We start from the raw sequence: 16946 nt of genomic DNA, 5'->3' as shown, positions 1-16946 counted from the left end.
AGAGTTCCATGACATAAAACTAAATTTTAGTTTGTTCATTAAGCATTGTTTATCTGAATGCATTACCTTCTCAAACTGGGTGGGTATTAAAAAGTCCCCAAGCTAGTTGAAGGCATCATTTAAAAAACATGGCCTCGGGCCGTGAAGCTAAAGGGAAAAAAAATGAACCACCTGGACCGAAAGCGAGGCAAGCAGTGCAGTTGCTTGTGAACCTTTGACTAGCGAAGTGTCTGTGCAAGTGATAAACCTGGCAAAACTATAAAGTTACATCAAACACAGAATCATCTTCCTCGCTTAACTGAGATTATCCTGAAGTGTTCTTGCGACGACGTTTAACATCTCGTTTAAAAGTTTCATACTTAGTATCCAGTAAGTGCTTTCGTTTTCATTTTATCATTGTCGTACGTTTACCGTGTGTTGTTCCATCACAGTAATTTGACCGACCTGCGAACTTTTTCTATCGTCTATTGCCTCATCTTTAAATATTTTTATAGCTTTCCACTTGACGAATTGAATGTCTCCTTTGTTTCTTTCTAAAAAAGAAATGCAGTTGACTGTTGTGCGAAACAATCGAATGCTTACTTGGCATGAATTGAAGGAATGACGAAAAAATGTTTGAAGTGAGCACAAAGAACTTCATTTCTTTTAGCGGTGTCACCTTTTATTAGCCGTTCAATCGAAATGGTTCGTCAGTTGAAGCAAACGACATTGAAGAGTTTCAGGAGATAAAAAAGGAACACCATAGATTCTCCTAAGGTCGGTTTAAACTCATGTCATTGCATAGCTCAGACAGTCTTGAGCCATCTCAACCACCTGTCGTCTTTAAGCGCAGACTCCCCCTGTTTGACGACGAAGCTGGCGGATTTCAAAAATTAAAGAGAAAAAAGAACTAAAGAAGGAAGTTCTTAACAAGGCGAATACACAACCTGTGATAGAGGTGAAGTTGAAGAAGACGAGTTGAATTAGTTTTCTAAAGAACCAGTTAAGAAGCGAAACGAGAATTTTCAAAATGCTACCATAAATGTACGAACATGTCACATCGCCGAAGTTCAGCAGCAACAGTGCCTTTTTTTTAATCAAAAGAAAAGAGTCATCCATTATTGTGCAATGGAGAAATATCCTACACCGACCATCATCCTCATTCAAAAAGCTTCGGTGGCTTTGGATTCGTGAACATCTCAAGTAAAAATAAACGTTTAAGGGCAACATTTTGTTCACAAGATTCCCAGTATGGTAGGCTACTTTCCTGTTAGCTAATCATGAACAGTGAAGGGTGTTCTTCTCTTCTAATTTTTTTCTTTTCCCGCATAAACGCGATATTATGCACAACGTTTTCCCGGGGTGTGTGTGTGTGTGTGCAATTGTGCTGTTCCAAGTGCTCGTCAGTGGTCAGTGATGGTCGTAAATCAGAGCTCTCAACCATGGGGTCCCGGCTAAAAAGAGTACGCAAATCACGCAAACAACAGCTACACGCGCCCGGCTGGTCATAACCGTCACTCGAATGCTTGGGACGTGCGGTTGCTGCTGTGCTAGCGTAACACATTTTTCTAGTCAAGTAAACATACGTGAAAAAGAAAGAAACCATTGGGCAGAGCGTGATAACTCTGTTTTGAAGTTTCCCTCCATTATGAGGCGCGAGAATAGACGAAGAAAATGTTTCGATCAGTTGGTCAGTTACCTGATCGGCTGCAACGGTAGATTTTTTAACGTGTTGACAAATCATGACCACAAGACATATTCACCACAAAATAAGGGACGAAAAAAAAAATTGCAAAATTAATCCGTCAAGATTCTACAAGGCCTTTTCGTCGTTATCTGTCCTATCGGCATTCCGGCTTTTCAGGTTCATTTTTGTAGCTTTTCAATACTGTTGTTTCGCCTCAACGCTCCGTTGATGGTTTGAACGAGGAAGAAAAAAAGACAAAAGTCACGTGACCTTGACGGGGCAGAGACAAGACAAACTTGTTGTCCTCTGGAGTCACAAGCGGCGCCGTCTTCGTCAGTGACTTGAATAGCAGCAGCTACTAGACAAACACACGGTACCTGATGGCAAAGAAGGCGGAGGTTCTTATTTCCTGCCCTTGACAATTTTTATTCCTATCCACACAAAAAAAAAATCTTCTTCTCTCTTCAAATACCTTTAGGGTATCGTTGAAATCTTGAGAGTATGATGCTTACTGTATGTGTTCTCTTTATGAAAATATTCACTACGTCTCTGCTGATTCGTCTGCCTTTCACGTGCTGTACCTGTGCCAATCATTAATTGTGTTATAACTCGGATACGCATTATCTCCCAACAGCTTTTTTTACGGTTAACATTCACCTTTGCATCTTCGAAAACTGGAAATTCTGTTCTCGAAAAATACGTAGAATTCGGTACATAAATGCGATGAACTTTATGCTAAGGAAGTGCTTAGATTCTCATGGGCCATGAATCCAAGAACAAGGAGGGGGGCCATATATAGGTGTTTTTTGTGCGCATCCTGAGCGATATAATCACCGGATAGGCCGAGGGAAAGGAAAGAATAAAAGTTCTTTTTCTTTCTGTATGTGCGTATGTCTGGGGTTTTATTTTCCCATGGATATTGGGCAAGAGAACGATAGTTTTACCTTTTACCTGAAGGGGCAGGAGAGACATCAGTATGATTTCCGTCTCCGTTTCTCTTCAAAAAAAGAAAAAAATTAATAAATACAAGAGGAATAGATGCGTAGGTGTGTACGCAGCATCCACTTTTGAGGACGGCGGCTACGAAGGTTACAGATGCAATTCGGGAATTTGTTTCGAAATAAAATTGAGAGGGCGATTTTTATTGAACATTCAACTTGTTCGTTTGGTTCCCTGCCCACCGGTATAACACTAAAGAGGAGGAGGTGAAAGGGTAGGTGGAAACATGGTCCCTTGCCTGTTAGAAAGAACATCATGACTCTTCCCCCCGCAAGTTCCTGACCCCCTCGACGTGTTCATTTATTTCAAAAATTTTCTTTCCTTTTCTTATTCAATATGTTATTTATAGCAGCCTAGCCTGTGTAAGCGAATGGCAGCATCATCGCAGGAATATATACGTTATGTATATCTGAACATGGAACACCGCTGAGAAATTGCTACACCAATCGTTTTGACCCGTCCATTTTCTCATTCAAACACGCCTGGCCCATGTTCAAACAGTTATCTTTAAAAAAAAAAATAAACCTCTTGCAAACTTCTACGAAAGAGAAAAAGGAAGGCAGGGACTTACAAGCAAAGCAGTATCTTGTTCACGTGCGCATATCTTCACAGCGGCAGGTGACTCGACAACTGATTCCTAGAGCCTATTTTCATTTTTATTTTTTTCACTTGAAAAATGTAAAAAATATACGACTCGAGTGTAGTAAAGAGTAGAGAGAATCGCTTTACACATTGGCGAGTGATTTACAACGGCGCTACAATTTTTCCCACCGGGCTCCTTATACATATCGGTGAAGAGCTTGCCTATAGCGGTCGTGCGTTTGTATATTGAAGAGACGGTTCAATAGCATTTCCCACACCTTGCAGCTATACGTAGACTCTACTTTTTTTCTTCTTCTTTTCTACGTTAATGGAAAAAGAAAAAGAAACGGAAAACACCGTTGGTTTCGTTCTTTTTGTTATGAATTTTCTCCTCCTTTTTCAATATGACAACAGAGAACTCCTCTTTTGACACGGAAGTGAAACAACTGAAAAATGATTGTCGTTTTTTTCCGCTGAACGACACATGCCGAGTGCAGTGACATGCCAGTCGATGAGAACATTCGCACGACCTGCCATCATTGTCCGCTTTCAGTTGTTGCGCCATCATCGTCGTCTTCCATTTTCCATATCGCTTTGCGCAGACACATTTTTTTGCAGATGCGCTTATTGGCTCATTTTCCTCGACAGTGTTCCGAGAATGCTGACCTACCCACTGTTTTGTTAATGCGTGCGCATGTATAATTGATCCCGCCATGCTAACTTTCCACTCTTCTTTTTCCTCCCCGTGTAAGTATAGCGAAGCGCATCACGCAAAGGCGGCGTCAAAGTCTCTGCTTGTACGTGAATGTACGTAGCCTAGCGTCGTCGTTAGGCATTGATGGCCTTCTATGGAATAATGAGATATGGATGCCCAGCCGCCAAACGTATACAACAAGAAGAAAAAGCAAATTTCTACTGTGTAGAGTACCAACCGAACGATTCATCCAGCGTGCGCTTTATGCCAAAGAGAAAATCATCGGTTGTTGTGTGTAAGCCGACTGACCCCAGACATCCGCCTAAATCACACACACACCGATTGTCTAGTTAATGAGTTACGCACATATCCTTGATAATTTTTTGTTTTTTTGTTTTTCCTTTTTTTCGAGTTGCGCCCGAAATTATTTCTAGCGTACAGCGCCAAATTCAAATGATTTCTGGCTGCGACTTTCACGTTTACCGATCACCATTTCACGCTCTTTTGCATAACTCTCACCGCTGTTATATTCTACCTTTAGTTATTTTGAGGTACGTAAATGAGAAACAGGAGAGGTTAGAACATTAGGAACAAGAAGAAGAAAAAAATTTTAATCGCGTGCGGCGGATATGAGAATGGAAAGAAATCAGCAAAGAAAATGGGCGGACAGGCAGACATACCCGACCTAGTGATATCTGTCTCTATGTTATTACCATTGTGATCAAAAAGGGTGTGCAGATGATGACTAGTGTTGAGACTAAAGTATAAGGCAGGTCACTGTGGAAAGGTCACCGAAAACAGTCAGTCCCACTTTCCTTCTTTATTGCCAAGAATAAAAAGAACATCACCGCAAAAACAAAAAAAAAAAAGGGCTCTCACGAATATCTTCTCTCCTGGGTTTTAACAGGTGTATCCTGTGGGGGTCGGAACGTCAATTAAGGAAAGAAAAAGATCCGCGTGATCTCCAAAGACACGGGGGGTGGGCGTATGATCCTGGGGTTAACACACAGACACACAAAAAGAAAAGCAAAGATATTATGTTTCGTTTTCGATCGTGTCGAATAAAGTATCGGCTAATCCGATCCGCCCTCCCTTAGCGCGACTATACATAATTTGTCTATACGTGTCTGTAAATCCCCGTGAACTATACGGTTGGAAAACGCGGGCCGAAACGGGCAATAAATAGCAGTCAAGATTTCTAATGTAATCAAATGGAGAGCGTTCGATATGGAAGGGCGGTCAATTGGAAAGTCCCATTTCAATGAACCCTTTTGGTGGGGTTCATTTTTTCAGCGGACTGCCCTTAATAACATGTCGAAAGAAAACAAAACTAAGAACCGAATTCAAAAGACCTGTGACAAATAAAACAGAAAGAAGTGCTTACATCCGCCGCGAATCAGTTAAAAGTGAGTATACAGTAAATAATTTGAAAACAGAAGACGAAAGACGTAAAAATAAACGTTGTACCAGGAAGAGAGCAGCGCCGCATCGCTGTGTATCTACGGACGATAGAACACCATCAAATTAAAAAATAAAAAATAAAAAAAGGTTTTTGGCCGTGAGCGAGAAGCGAATTGTCGGTCGTTGTTGGTTCTGTTACAGCAAAAAGCCATTGGGCGCGTGACTAATAACGAGGCTTTTCCAGACGACCACCGTCACATCAGCCAACGCAACAAAAACTTTTCCCTCCCCGTCCGTTTAAAAGTCCGGAAACTTTCACATTTTACGTTCGGCCTATAAAAATTTTTCAATGATCGCAGCACGCGTTTAAAAACTGGTTTTGTGTGTTTGGCGTTAATGCTAATCAGTCTTTTTTTATTTTTGCTTAGCCAAGCCTGTTGAACATACTCACACCACAAACGGAAGTAGATTTCTATATACGTACGTAGAAGAAGAGATGACTACAACATATGTGTGTGTGTGTGTAACTAAGAGTAGATGTCAAAACGTCGAACGTCAGCCCATAAAAGGTTTGACATCGTTCACAGAACGCCATCAGCAATTTTCTGAAGTGCGTGGGGGTTGACGCTACGCATATATGGATGATAACTGATTGATTATTGTCGCTTCTTCTTCTACCATGCATGATGCATTGGATGCCCTTTTTCGATTAGACAAAACTGGCCTTTTTCTTGTACACAAAGTTCAAATTCGGCCTTCAACTCACGACATTTTTTTTCCTTTCTATTAAAAGAAATTGGTTGACTTCGATGTACACAGTCCCGCGTGTGCCTTGCGTGATAGCAAAACAAATCGTTGGAATTCATTGATTTATTGATTTATTTTCGTATTATAGCTTTCGAATGTAAATCTTTTTCTAAAAAAAATTTGCATGCGTGGTGTGTCACCTGTGTCTGGATTGCGCACATCTGATCGACGATGGCGACGAAATGTTTTCCAGCATATTGATGCCTTTTCTCTCCACCATTATCAATACGATGAGCATCTTGAAAACGTTTCTAAATTTCGAAATGGGAAAATTCTAACGGAAAATCTGTTTTCATGATTAAAGTGCTCGTCATCATTCTGCGAGAGCGTGAGCTTCGTAAAATGTTACATATAGGTAGATAGATGATGGGGGGGGGGAGCATAGTTACCTAACGGTTTTTTTGTTACGTTTACATGTTATCTCGTTTTCACAGAAACCCGTCGCTCAAAATCATGTCTCGACAATCGTGCATCTTCGTTCTTTTATCGCCTCTCCAATTCTTGTTGTACTTTTTACACCTCAGAAAATAATAATGAGAACCAACAAATTCTTCTATATTTTCGCCGTCATGCTAATCGTCGGTGACCTTTTTGAAATACTGCCGTTATATACGAATCTACGCTGCTTTAACGAGAATAGCAACACTTACATATCCTCCATTTTCTTTCGCATTTCTTGGCGAAACCTTTACACTTCGTCATCAGATACATCCGACAACGCCCTTCTTTCTTCTCTCTCATTTGGTAGTCATTCACCTCTTTATCAAGAAGGAAAAGAGAGAAGTTTTCGTCCACCTAATCTCTCTGTTTTCCCCTTTCTCACGAATGAAGGATCTAGTGCTTTATGCTCGTATGATCCATGATGATTATAGACTTACATTGCCAGTAGATAGATAGTGTAAATTACACACGGTATATACCAGTAGTTAACATATGAGACTCGCCCACGGTGGCCCTGTCGTGTTACCTTCTTTTTAAACCATGAAATGTGATGCATGTTGTCTTCAGCTTTTGTCGTTCTCATAAATCGTGTATCCTACATAACGGAACCATGACTGCGCGAGCTTTTTTTTTTTTTTCATTAACAATGTTGATAGTGATGATGAACAATGAAGCACTTTTTAGTCGTTGGGTTTTCTTCTTAGTTCGGTACGGTTGTTGGATTACTATAGTTCCCCGGCGTCGGATATTCCTGCTCTCTCTATATGTAAATGACGACATTGAATGATGTCAGTCTGTCTCTCTCTCTTTTTTTTTTCTCTTGTAAGAATGCAGACTATGTACAACTTTATTATTATAAAGAGAAATAAGCTTTTCCTTTAGCTTTTCCAAAGCAGCTTATTTTCTTTTGGAACGTCTGTCTATTTTTGAAACATATATATACATCTTTAAAACTTCTGTCCAACGATTTCCACGTTATTCATGACAAAATAATCTACCTGGATGCCCTATCTGATGACGGACAGTTGTCATGAACATGCCGGATCTGTCACGATCCAATACTAAACTGGACCGATTAAAATCGTATACACACAGATGGTGCTCTTCTTTCCATAGTTTCTGGACATTTGGTAGAAAAAAAAAACAAAAAACAAACGCGTTTTCCTTTTTTTCTACACTAGTAAGAACTATAGAACCAGAAGAAATAGAAAATGGGTTTTCTAAATAACAGCTTTTCTAGTGGAAGGGAAAACGAATTGAATTTTGATTGCTGCTGCAGAAACAGCGCGCGTCAGGTAGAGGGAATCGTCAACGATATTAAATCGAGGATAACAACCTCATCTGTGGCAATTTAATGATACAAAAAAACAAGAGCAGTAACTAGATAGAAAGCAATGTTTGGGGACAACAGCAAAAGAAACACGCACACATGTACAGATAGAAAAACTGCCACACAACAAAAACCAAGGCCGAAATCAAGTTTTCAACGTCGCGCGACTCTGCGGAATTGCAAGAAAATCTTGGGCGTTCTCAGGTGAATAACAAGTGGGTTAAAAACCGGTTTTTATTCGTAGAAACCCCGAAGCTTGGGTTGACTGTTTTTTTTCTTTTTAAATTTGACGATGTTTTTCTGAAAGAATTGACATCTCAGGAAAACGGGATCAAATGAAATGCGAACTTGTCGATCCTTATACGTGAACGCTCCTTTTGTTTTTTTCTGTTCTAAAGTCATCAGACGAGTCAGGTAGCATTCACATGGCAAAACAAGTTCCAATTTGAATAAAAACAAATTTTTTTTTTCAAATCTTATTATAGTCGTCCAGAAAAATTATTTTCTTATTTGTACAATATAATGAGGTGAATGGGTATAACTGTTTTTCACATCGGCCGCAAATATTGACATTATATTTGATAACATTTGATTGGAAACGTATCATATTCATTCATATTCATTCTTGGCGTAACTACACGACTAATTAACATCCAGAACATCAACAGATGCATTCGTGAGGCATTCACCGACACTCGGATTATTATTGTGTTCCGGTTTAGAAGGCGTAGGAAAACGGAGACAAACACACACACAAAAACTGGAAACTACAAAAGACCAGGAATGTTTTTTGTTTTACTCCCACCTGTTGGAGACGTTCGAGGACAGTAGTTACATACCCCCAAACACACAAAAAAAATGGGACCCTGAACAAATTAAAGCGAATCTTAAAACATTTTTTTGTCCGTATATATTTTACCTTCAGGAATTCTTCAACAATTTTTCGAGATTTCATTTGTTTTGTTTTTTTTTCAGAAAAGAGGGCAAGAGAATGACGAAGAAGATGAAACGTTCCAGAAGAGTAGTTCGCCTCTATGTCTATAGTGAGGGAAATAGGTAAAGCAGGGAGGAGGGGAGGGTTGAAAAGCACGACTTGACCGGAGGCTTTTGATTTTCTCGGAAGATTGCATTTGAAATTCCCTTCTTTTATTCATTCTTCTCAACATTCTTCGCCCTTTTGTCTGGCCTTTTTTTTTCTTTTCTTTTCTTATTTTCAGCTTCCCGTTTTTACTTGAAGCCGATATCAACCTGGGCGTTATCCAACCGATCCTAGATGAATTGGATTTTCATGTCTTGTACATCAAAACGTAAGACGACCAAAGATTGGATAATATATTATAACAACAGAATCAAAAACAAAAACTATAAAAGAAAATGAATGAAACAAATCCGCAAATTTACCGTGCCACGGCATTCATATTCGATGCCATTGCAAAACAAAACAAAAAAGCGACTTCTACTACAGTTATATAACGAAACAAATTAATAACACAAACGTGATGAATGACGACGTATACACGTCTGGAATTCATTCGTTTTTTTTCTTTCCCATTCTCTTACCGTTTGGATTGAATTTCCCTCCACGTGGGAAAGACAACCAAAAATTGGTGGTGACGTAATAGAGTATGCATATACGTTCGTGCAATTGTGATGAGGGTGAGAGAGAATGTCGGACGGTAACTGGAGATTCTCATTGTTCTTCTTTTTGTTGACAGCACAAGACCCAAAGTGCGTTCCAAAAGAAAATCTGAAAGCACGTTCACTGTTAAGGAGTGGATTGCTTATTGTTTCTCTTTTTTCTTGTGTCGTCATTGTAATGACGCTCTTTTTCTCTCTTTTACTTGACAGTTTTCAGTTGTCTCAGCGAGTGTATGTTGACCTCCTTTTCCCCAAACAGTATCTATTATGCACAACGTCGTTCCAGCGACAGAAGAAGCTCCGGAAGACACAGAAAAAAACACAAAAACAAATCCAGCAAAAGAGGCTCGTGAAAAAAAAAGGAGAAATTCTGAAAGAGGGTGGAGGAAGGACCCCATTGCGGTCAACTCTTCGTGACGTGCTAATCACCGTGACACAATCCGCTTTTATTCTTTTGTTTTGGGGATATATTTAACGACAAAAAGAGAGACTTTTTTCGTTGTTCTAAAAATATAACGGTGCCAACATTTTTGGACACAATACATTATTACATTATACTTGCATCGAACTCTCATACGGGGGGTAGGATATTCCACCACCCTACGGCCAAATCCGATTGGCGGTTTCGCATGTGTACATGGAGACATTCATTCACGTTACTTCCTCTGTCGCCCGCCGCGAATCTCAGACCAACAAAGAACGGGTGTAATCGGCAAGAATGGAATCGTCACCAAAAAAAGAAATGAATCCCGCAATTTGGTTCGTCCATTTTTTTTTTTTTTTAACCATCCGCTGGTATCAATGACCTCGCACAGACATACTAGGATTTCATTACGGATTCTAACGGGTACGGCAGAGTGAAATGAAGCAAACCAGAAAATCAACTCTGAAATGGCGTTGGGACGTGACCCTTTATTTTTTGTTCCAAAGTGTAACCGAAGAAAACTCGATTTGTGTGTGTGTGTGTGTGTAGATTTTTCTACTTCTCTCTGACGACGAGCAAACATGCGAGATTTGTCACGCTCTAACGGTCGGCAGAAGGCAAACGATTGAAATGAAATGTAGTGGGATGCTCAACTGCGAGCGAACTATCAAACATTTTTCTTTTTCAATTTTCATTGGAGTAGAAAGAAGTATAAAAATAAGACTCTGGTCACGCTGTTGTGGCGCACTCATTTGTTATCTGCCTACAGACCTACAGGCTATACGTAACCTTTTTCTTTTTTTTTAAATTTTAGATCTTATTTTAGCTTGCACATGTGGAACTCTTTTTTTTTCTTTTTTCGGATGAGTGTTGATGATTAATGAAGTCATTGTTTTCTCTTTTTCTCCGCTATATTAGTTACGCGCGCGCAATGCTTTAGTGGACGACCGGGAGCAGTGAAAAGCAAAACATAAAAGAAAAAAGGAAAAAAAGAAAAAGGGACGATTCGGTGCGGTGTAGTAGTGGCTGGGGCGATCGACCGATCCCCGAGGCCGCTTTTCCCGTCAGTGTGTTGGCCATTTTTGCGGTTCGCACAAATAGTGTACAGACATCTAGACGACCTGCTGCCATACACGCTGTTACAGACGATTTCATCTACATTAAGAAGGAGGGGGGAAATAAAAAAGCCTCGTCGAGAACGACGTCATCGCCAAAACGGGAGGAATGAGGGAGGAGGACCTGGAGATCGCCGTCAAGGTAAACTAAAAAAAAAAAAAAATCATAAACACTTTTCCCGATTTTGCTTCTGTTGTCTACCTCCTGACATTATATCTGCATACACGTATAAGTAATAATAATAAGGCCACCGCTGTCGATTGAAGATATAAAAGGAAACGATGACTAAGGGGAATATATAATGGCCGATTCGATTGTTGATTTTTCAATGTTCTCGCCAACTTTTCTGCTCTTTTCGATGTGTTTTAACTCCTTCAGAAGTTGGAATATGTTTGTCTTATTATATGGCTCCGCAAAGTGCGGAAAGATTGACGTAATCCTACCCATAACAATGATATTTTAGAAATAATCCTTTGCGTGTTTCGTTGCTCAGCTTGCGTGCGCGTCCGCGTTCGATGGCCAAGGTCGAAAAGAGCTTTCGGCGTGCGTTCACCATCACCAAAGCAACAACAACAAAAGGTTCCAGATTGGAGCCCTTGTGCGTCTTGATGTTCTAATTGCCGATAGCACTAAAGCTCTCGTGTAGGTCTTTCCAGCATCAAAATTTCCCTCTTTTTTTTTTCTAATCTCTATTTTCTTGCATCTTTTCTTTAATGTTCAGCCCTTACTCACTTTCATTTCTTGGTTACCTCACCTTCCCAAGAACTATTCGTAATGGCGGAGTAGAGGCAAATCATCGCGAAAATCTAACCCCCCCCCCCCCGAAAAAAAAGTGGGTAGGAAAATGTTTTGAACAAAATTAGAATTTCCAACGAAAATTGAATGCTTCTACAGCCCTAGAGCATTATAGAATGTCCATAGTCATTTGCTGATGTATAGCTCTTCTCCTCCTCTTTATACGTATAAAACGCCATTAAAGAAAAGGTGAATGGGGAGGAGTAAAGGTGTTTTCATAGCGACCAGCGTAGGCGTCATTATTCGATGCGGATGGCCCTGGCCAGACTGGAGATTCTTGATTTTTAACACTTTTGAGGCGATAGTTTAAGAAGTGAGAGATGGCTGTAGTGAATTACAGCGTTTTGATGTTGACTGCTCTTATAGTCTCATCACGGCAGAAGTGGGAAACGGTTAAATGTTTGTACGCAATTTTGCCAAGAGGAGATGAAAAGGCGACGGCATTTATTGCGTATGATTCGCTTCGAAATGAGACGTTTTTACAATGGCCGTTTATTTTTCGTTCATCGCTTTCCCGCCCCGAGTTTTTTTTCATCCCACACGTTCGTCAGGTCGATAGATATAGGCAGTCTACACACACAAAAAGAGAGAGAAAGAGATGGTTATAAACATTTTTGTTTTCTTCTTGTTTGTGTGGACGGACGAATAAACGCCGTCGCCAAAGGCCCAACGTGTAAAAAGAAGGAGGAGCCACACACACACACACACAGAAAAGCAGTCGAGATAAGCCACTATTAAAATTAAAAAATGGAAATAAAAATAAGAAAACCGTTAAAGAAAAAACGAGTCGGCTAAAAAGGATTCAAGGCAGAGAGTTATTACTTATTAGCTATTTATTATTTATGAAAAAAAAATGGTCAAATACGTGCAATAAAATGGAAATCACCGAGAATCGTTGCCGACTATGCGGCAGTCGGTATAGATCAAAGAAGGTAAACAGCTGATGCAAAACGTCGGTTCGTTCGTTGTTATAATACGGTATACATGCATTATACACGCGGATGAATATGAAAGTTTAGTTTAAAAGGCCAACCGACGATGGAACGTGTATGAGATAGATCGCAGCATCTAAACTCTTTTGACTTATTGAATAGACATTTCCTTGTTTCTCGCAACCAATAGAAATTCGTCGCTTGGCATTATATACCAGTGGGTACTTAATCATTTGTTTTTCTCTCATGTGGGTGGAAGAGGTAGTTGTTATTCGTGTGTGTGTACGCTGTTGTAGGTCTTTGCCGAAATCAATTCGTATTTTCGTATTCCCCTTCCCATAAAAAAAAACAAAAACAAAAACAAAACAAAAGATCAAATGTTTCGTTACTGTGATCGTGATTTTTCTATTCTCGGTACTTTCGATTTATCATTGAAATTCCAATCGTAAAAAAAAAATAATAATATTATTTGATGTTTGAAATCTGGTTTGCTTTTATTTCGGACGAAATGGCCTAGACAATAAAAAATGGTTAAAAGAAACACATCGGTGTCGAGGTCGTTCAACTTGCGCACCGTGTGGAAACTGAAAGAAGAACACGCGATTTAGTGATAGGAGTATAACTATATTTAATACACATGGAGGGGATTTTCATCCTAAGCCAACGGTGTATGTCCATCATTTTATTTGTGTATTATAAAGTCCAGTGCGTTGTCCGTCTCTTTTGATTATGATGAGCCAGAAAAATTGTTAGTCAAATAGAATTTCTACTTCATAAAAAAGCCAGATACAAGAGACAACAAAAAGAGAATTCAACTGTTGGTACATACAAGAAGTTTACGGGTTCTCTTCTTATTCTGGACGCGGGATTTTTAAAATAAAGGAGACGTTAAAAAATACAACCTTGCTTTCAACATGTTACACGACCCGACATAATTCATCTTAATTATGGGGTCTTGTATCTTGATGGATCTCACGGCATTCGTGAAATATGCCCGCTAAGGGCGGCGGTTTCGATTTGCGTGCCAAAAATAATCTTCACTCACCCGTTACGAAAGGGGGGAAGAAAAAAAAAAAAGAAACAAAGCGCAGCGCCATATGGGAAATGGGCCGAGTTCAACAGTGATTAAGACCTTTAGTCTTTATTTATTTATTATTATTTTTTTTTCTTCAAACTATTCTTTCTCTCTTCTTATAAGTCGAAATAATTTACTGCTCAACTAAGAAGAAGAAGACAAAAAGAAAAAATGTTAGTTTAGCTCGTTTTCATCTCTTCTCGTTCTATAATTCTCCTATATATACGTTATATCTACCCTTTTTATTTTTTTCTGGCCATGTGCAACAGGTGGTGATTGTGGGCAACGGTGCCGTTGGCAAGTCCAGCATGATCCAGCGCTTCTGCAAAGGCGTCTTCACCAGAGACTACAAAAAGACTATCGGCGTCGATTTCCTCGAACGAATCATCGAGTATGGACCCATGCATAATCAAACTTTTGCCTAGATAACGTCATCCTTCTCCTCATTTGATTTGTTGGCTTCATTTAGAGTCAACTGCGAGGAGGTAAGGCTGATGCTGTGGGATACGGCCGGTCAAGAGGAATTTGACGCCATCACGAAAGCTTATTACCGAGGAGCGCAGGCGGCAGTGCTGGCATTTTCGACCGTCGATCGCGTCTCGTTCGACGCCATTCGGTCGTGGAAAAAGAAGGTGGGTTCTCCCGCGTTCTCTTTTGTGGCTTATAGACGATGAGGTCGTGGTGAAAAGAAAAAAAAAAAGGAAACACACATAATAACACACCGCCGTGTGTCTATAATAATGACGATCATTTCCAATCGAACGGGAAAGAAGAACGAGTTAATGGAAATCGCCAAAGTTGTATGGATATGGCGAAAAGAAATTGGTGGGCTCCGCCTGTGTGTTTTGTTTATTTATTTTTATTTTTTATTTCAAATCAAAATTTTGAAAATTTGTTTGAGGTGCGGTTGGCTGTTTTTGGAGAATGAAAAATGTTTTATTTGCTTATCGGGGAAATTCAGGTGGAGGACGAGTGCGGTGAGATCCCTATGGTGATTGTTCAGAACAAAATCGATCTGGTCGACCAGGCCGTCGTTGATGCGTAATTAACATTTATCACGTCATTTTTTTTCACGCAAAAAAAAGAAATGGGAAAATCCTAATATTTTTTATTTAAAACAGCGAAGAAGTGGAAATGTTGGCACGCGAGCTCCATTGTCGCCTGTACCGCACATCAGTCAAAGAGGACCTTAACGTCCGTCAAGTGTTCCAATATTTGGCGGAGAAATATCTCAGTCAGCTGGACGCCCTGGATGATTATTGCACGGAACCACCTCGTTCCATTACCATAGGTAAGTGGCACTTTCATTGGCGTACTTTCAGTTTTGCTTTTACATCGCGCACGCGCGCGAGGCTGAATTGGTTTTGTTTTCTTCGTGCGCAACCCGCTTCAATAAATAGATGCTTTCGTTCCGCATTCCGGCAACGGATTCAACGGCCACCAGGATACGAAAGTTCAGCGATTCCAGCGCTGGGCTTCGCGTCTTCCGCACATCGTGGATCGCGATACCATTCGACTGCAACCGTCCAACCGCAAGAACAAGATAATCATCACGAAAAATAAATTGAAGAATGCCTGCTCTTTCTGAGTGCATACATATACAAGAAAAGAAAAGAAAAAATGTATCAATCAAGAAAGGAAAAGGGTGCGGCGGAAAGAAGGGAATGCAAAAACAACTAATTGGATGCGAAGAATTAAATAGCGGAGCAGCAGCAATGAAACGAGAATGATATCGTAAACCAAAAACAAAAAAAGAGAGAGAGAACGATGAAGAAATGAGGGAACAGCTGATAGTGAAAATGACGGGACAACAACACACAGATGCGTCAACGTTATTTTGATACCTTTTTTTTATTGAGAGAGAGAGGGAGGGAGAGAGAGAGGAAACAAAAAGTGGAAGGGCGTAGAGTTAGGGCTACTCCTCCTGTTATTAGCTATATCCTGCTACATTTAGCTTTGCTTATTTTTGGCATTCGTTCTGTCTATTTTGGTGTCCATTTGTTTTGTCGGTTCAAAGGAAAACACGAGAGAAAAATGAGTTCTTTCTTTACACGGCAACTGGCTACAGTTTGATACGTTATAATCAGCTGTTTGCTGCGTAACAAGCTTTAAACGAATAACAGGTTAGTCCCTAATTTTAACTCCTCCGACAACAATCAACGAGTCCCCCCCTGTCTCTTTGTTGTCTACCATTTATTTATTTTTTCTTCTTCTTCTAAAGAAGAGAAAGAAATAATTATTTCATTCGGACCAACAGCTGCGACAACTGCGCCAAGTCCTCCTCTTATTGCACGTGTGTTTTTGTTTTTTCTGTAATGGGGTGGACTGTATATATTTACTGCTACTATACAATCACCTCTTCTACTGTTCACTATCCCAGATGGACTGGTTTCCCCCCCTCCCAGCAGGTGCCATGCCAAGCGACGACAACGAAAGTCGCTCAAGTTCTTTAATTTTCTTCGTTCTGTTTGTTTTTCTCTTTGAAATTTTTCATTTCGGGCTGCTCTGTTTTATTTTGATTTCATCGCGTCTTTCGTTTTAACTCTTTTCGTTCGTTTCGTTCTTCAACATTTCGTGTGTCTCCGCTGTGTTAGTGATTGTACCAGATTCTAGGAGATCGGGCGGCTCTCGTGACCGACTTCTTGTTATCTTTCATTCTGTAATTTGTACATTGGAAAATCAACAGCAAGTAAAAAGAGAAAAGAAACAAAACGCGGACCCAATCAAGAACAGTTTATAACACCAAGCAAAAAAAAGAAGAAGAAGAAAAAAAGTCTATATTTTAAATCATAGTGATAATGCGACACCTTGTTGGATATTCCCCCTCCCTCCCCTACTGATTTTTAACTATACAGTACCACTATATGTCCCCCTCCACCCTTTTTTTTTTTTTTAAATAATTGTAATTCCAATTTTGGAACAAAAGTTGCGTGTCACATAACGATTGAATCGGAGAAAGAAATTGTAAATAAACCAATAAGAAGATTGTCCGTGTTTTCACTTTTTTTCCCCCCTTTTACGCACGTTGTGTGTGCATATCATTTAT

The 16946-nt window shown here is 39.9% G+C and overlaps 1 protein-coding gene across 1 annotated transcript; it reads left to right on the top strand.

Moving 5' to 3' along the window:
- The first annotated feature begins 187 nt into the window (after positions 1–187).
- LOC116917573 (ras-related protein Rab-23) lies at positions 188–16886 on the top strand. Its single transcript, XM_045170163.1, has 7 exons — positions 188–369; positions 10901–11239; positions 14170–14291; positions 14370–14532; positions 14862–14941; positions 15022–15191; positions 15301–16886. The coding sequence occupies exons 2-7, from the start codon at positions 11207–11209 to the stop codon at positions 15486–15488; spliced, it is 756 nt and encodes a 251-aa protein (XP_045026098.1). The 5' UTR covers positions 188–369; positions 10901–11206; the 3' UTR covers positions 15489–16886.
- The last annotated feature ends 60 nt before the right edge of the window (positions 16887–16946 follow it).

Source organism: Daphnia magna, linkage group LG2 (assembly GCF_020631705.1).
Source record: "Daphnia magna isolate NIES linkage group LG2, ASM2063170v1.1, whole genome shotgun sequence".
NCBI classification, from domain to species: domain Eukaryota; kingdom Metazoa; phylum Arthropoda; class Branchiopoda; order Diplostraca; family Daphniidae; genus Daphnia; species Daphnia magna.
This window is presented reverse-complemented; position numbering and strand designations above follow the sequence as displayed.

Coding starts and splice junctions, on each gene's coding strand:
- LOC116917573 (XM_045170163.1), top strand. CDS start 11,207: ATGAGGGAGGAGGACCTGGAGATCGCCGTCAAG. Junction 11,240..14,169: donor ACCTGGAGATCGCCGTCAAG/GTAAACTAAAAA, acceptor CATGTGCAACAG/GTGGTGATTGTGGGCAACGG. Junction 15,192..15,300: donor ACCTCGTTCCATTACCATAG/GTAAGTGGCACT, acceptor TTCAATAAATAG/ATGCTTTCGTTCCGCATTCC.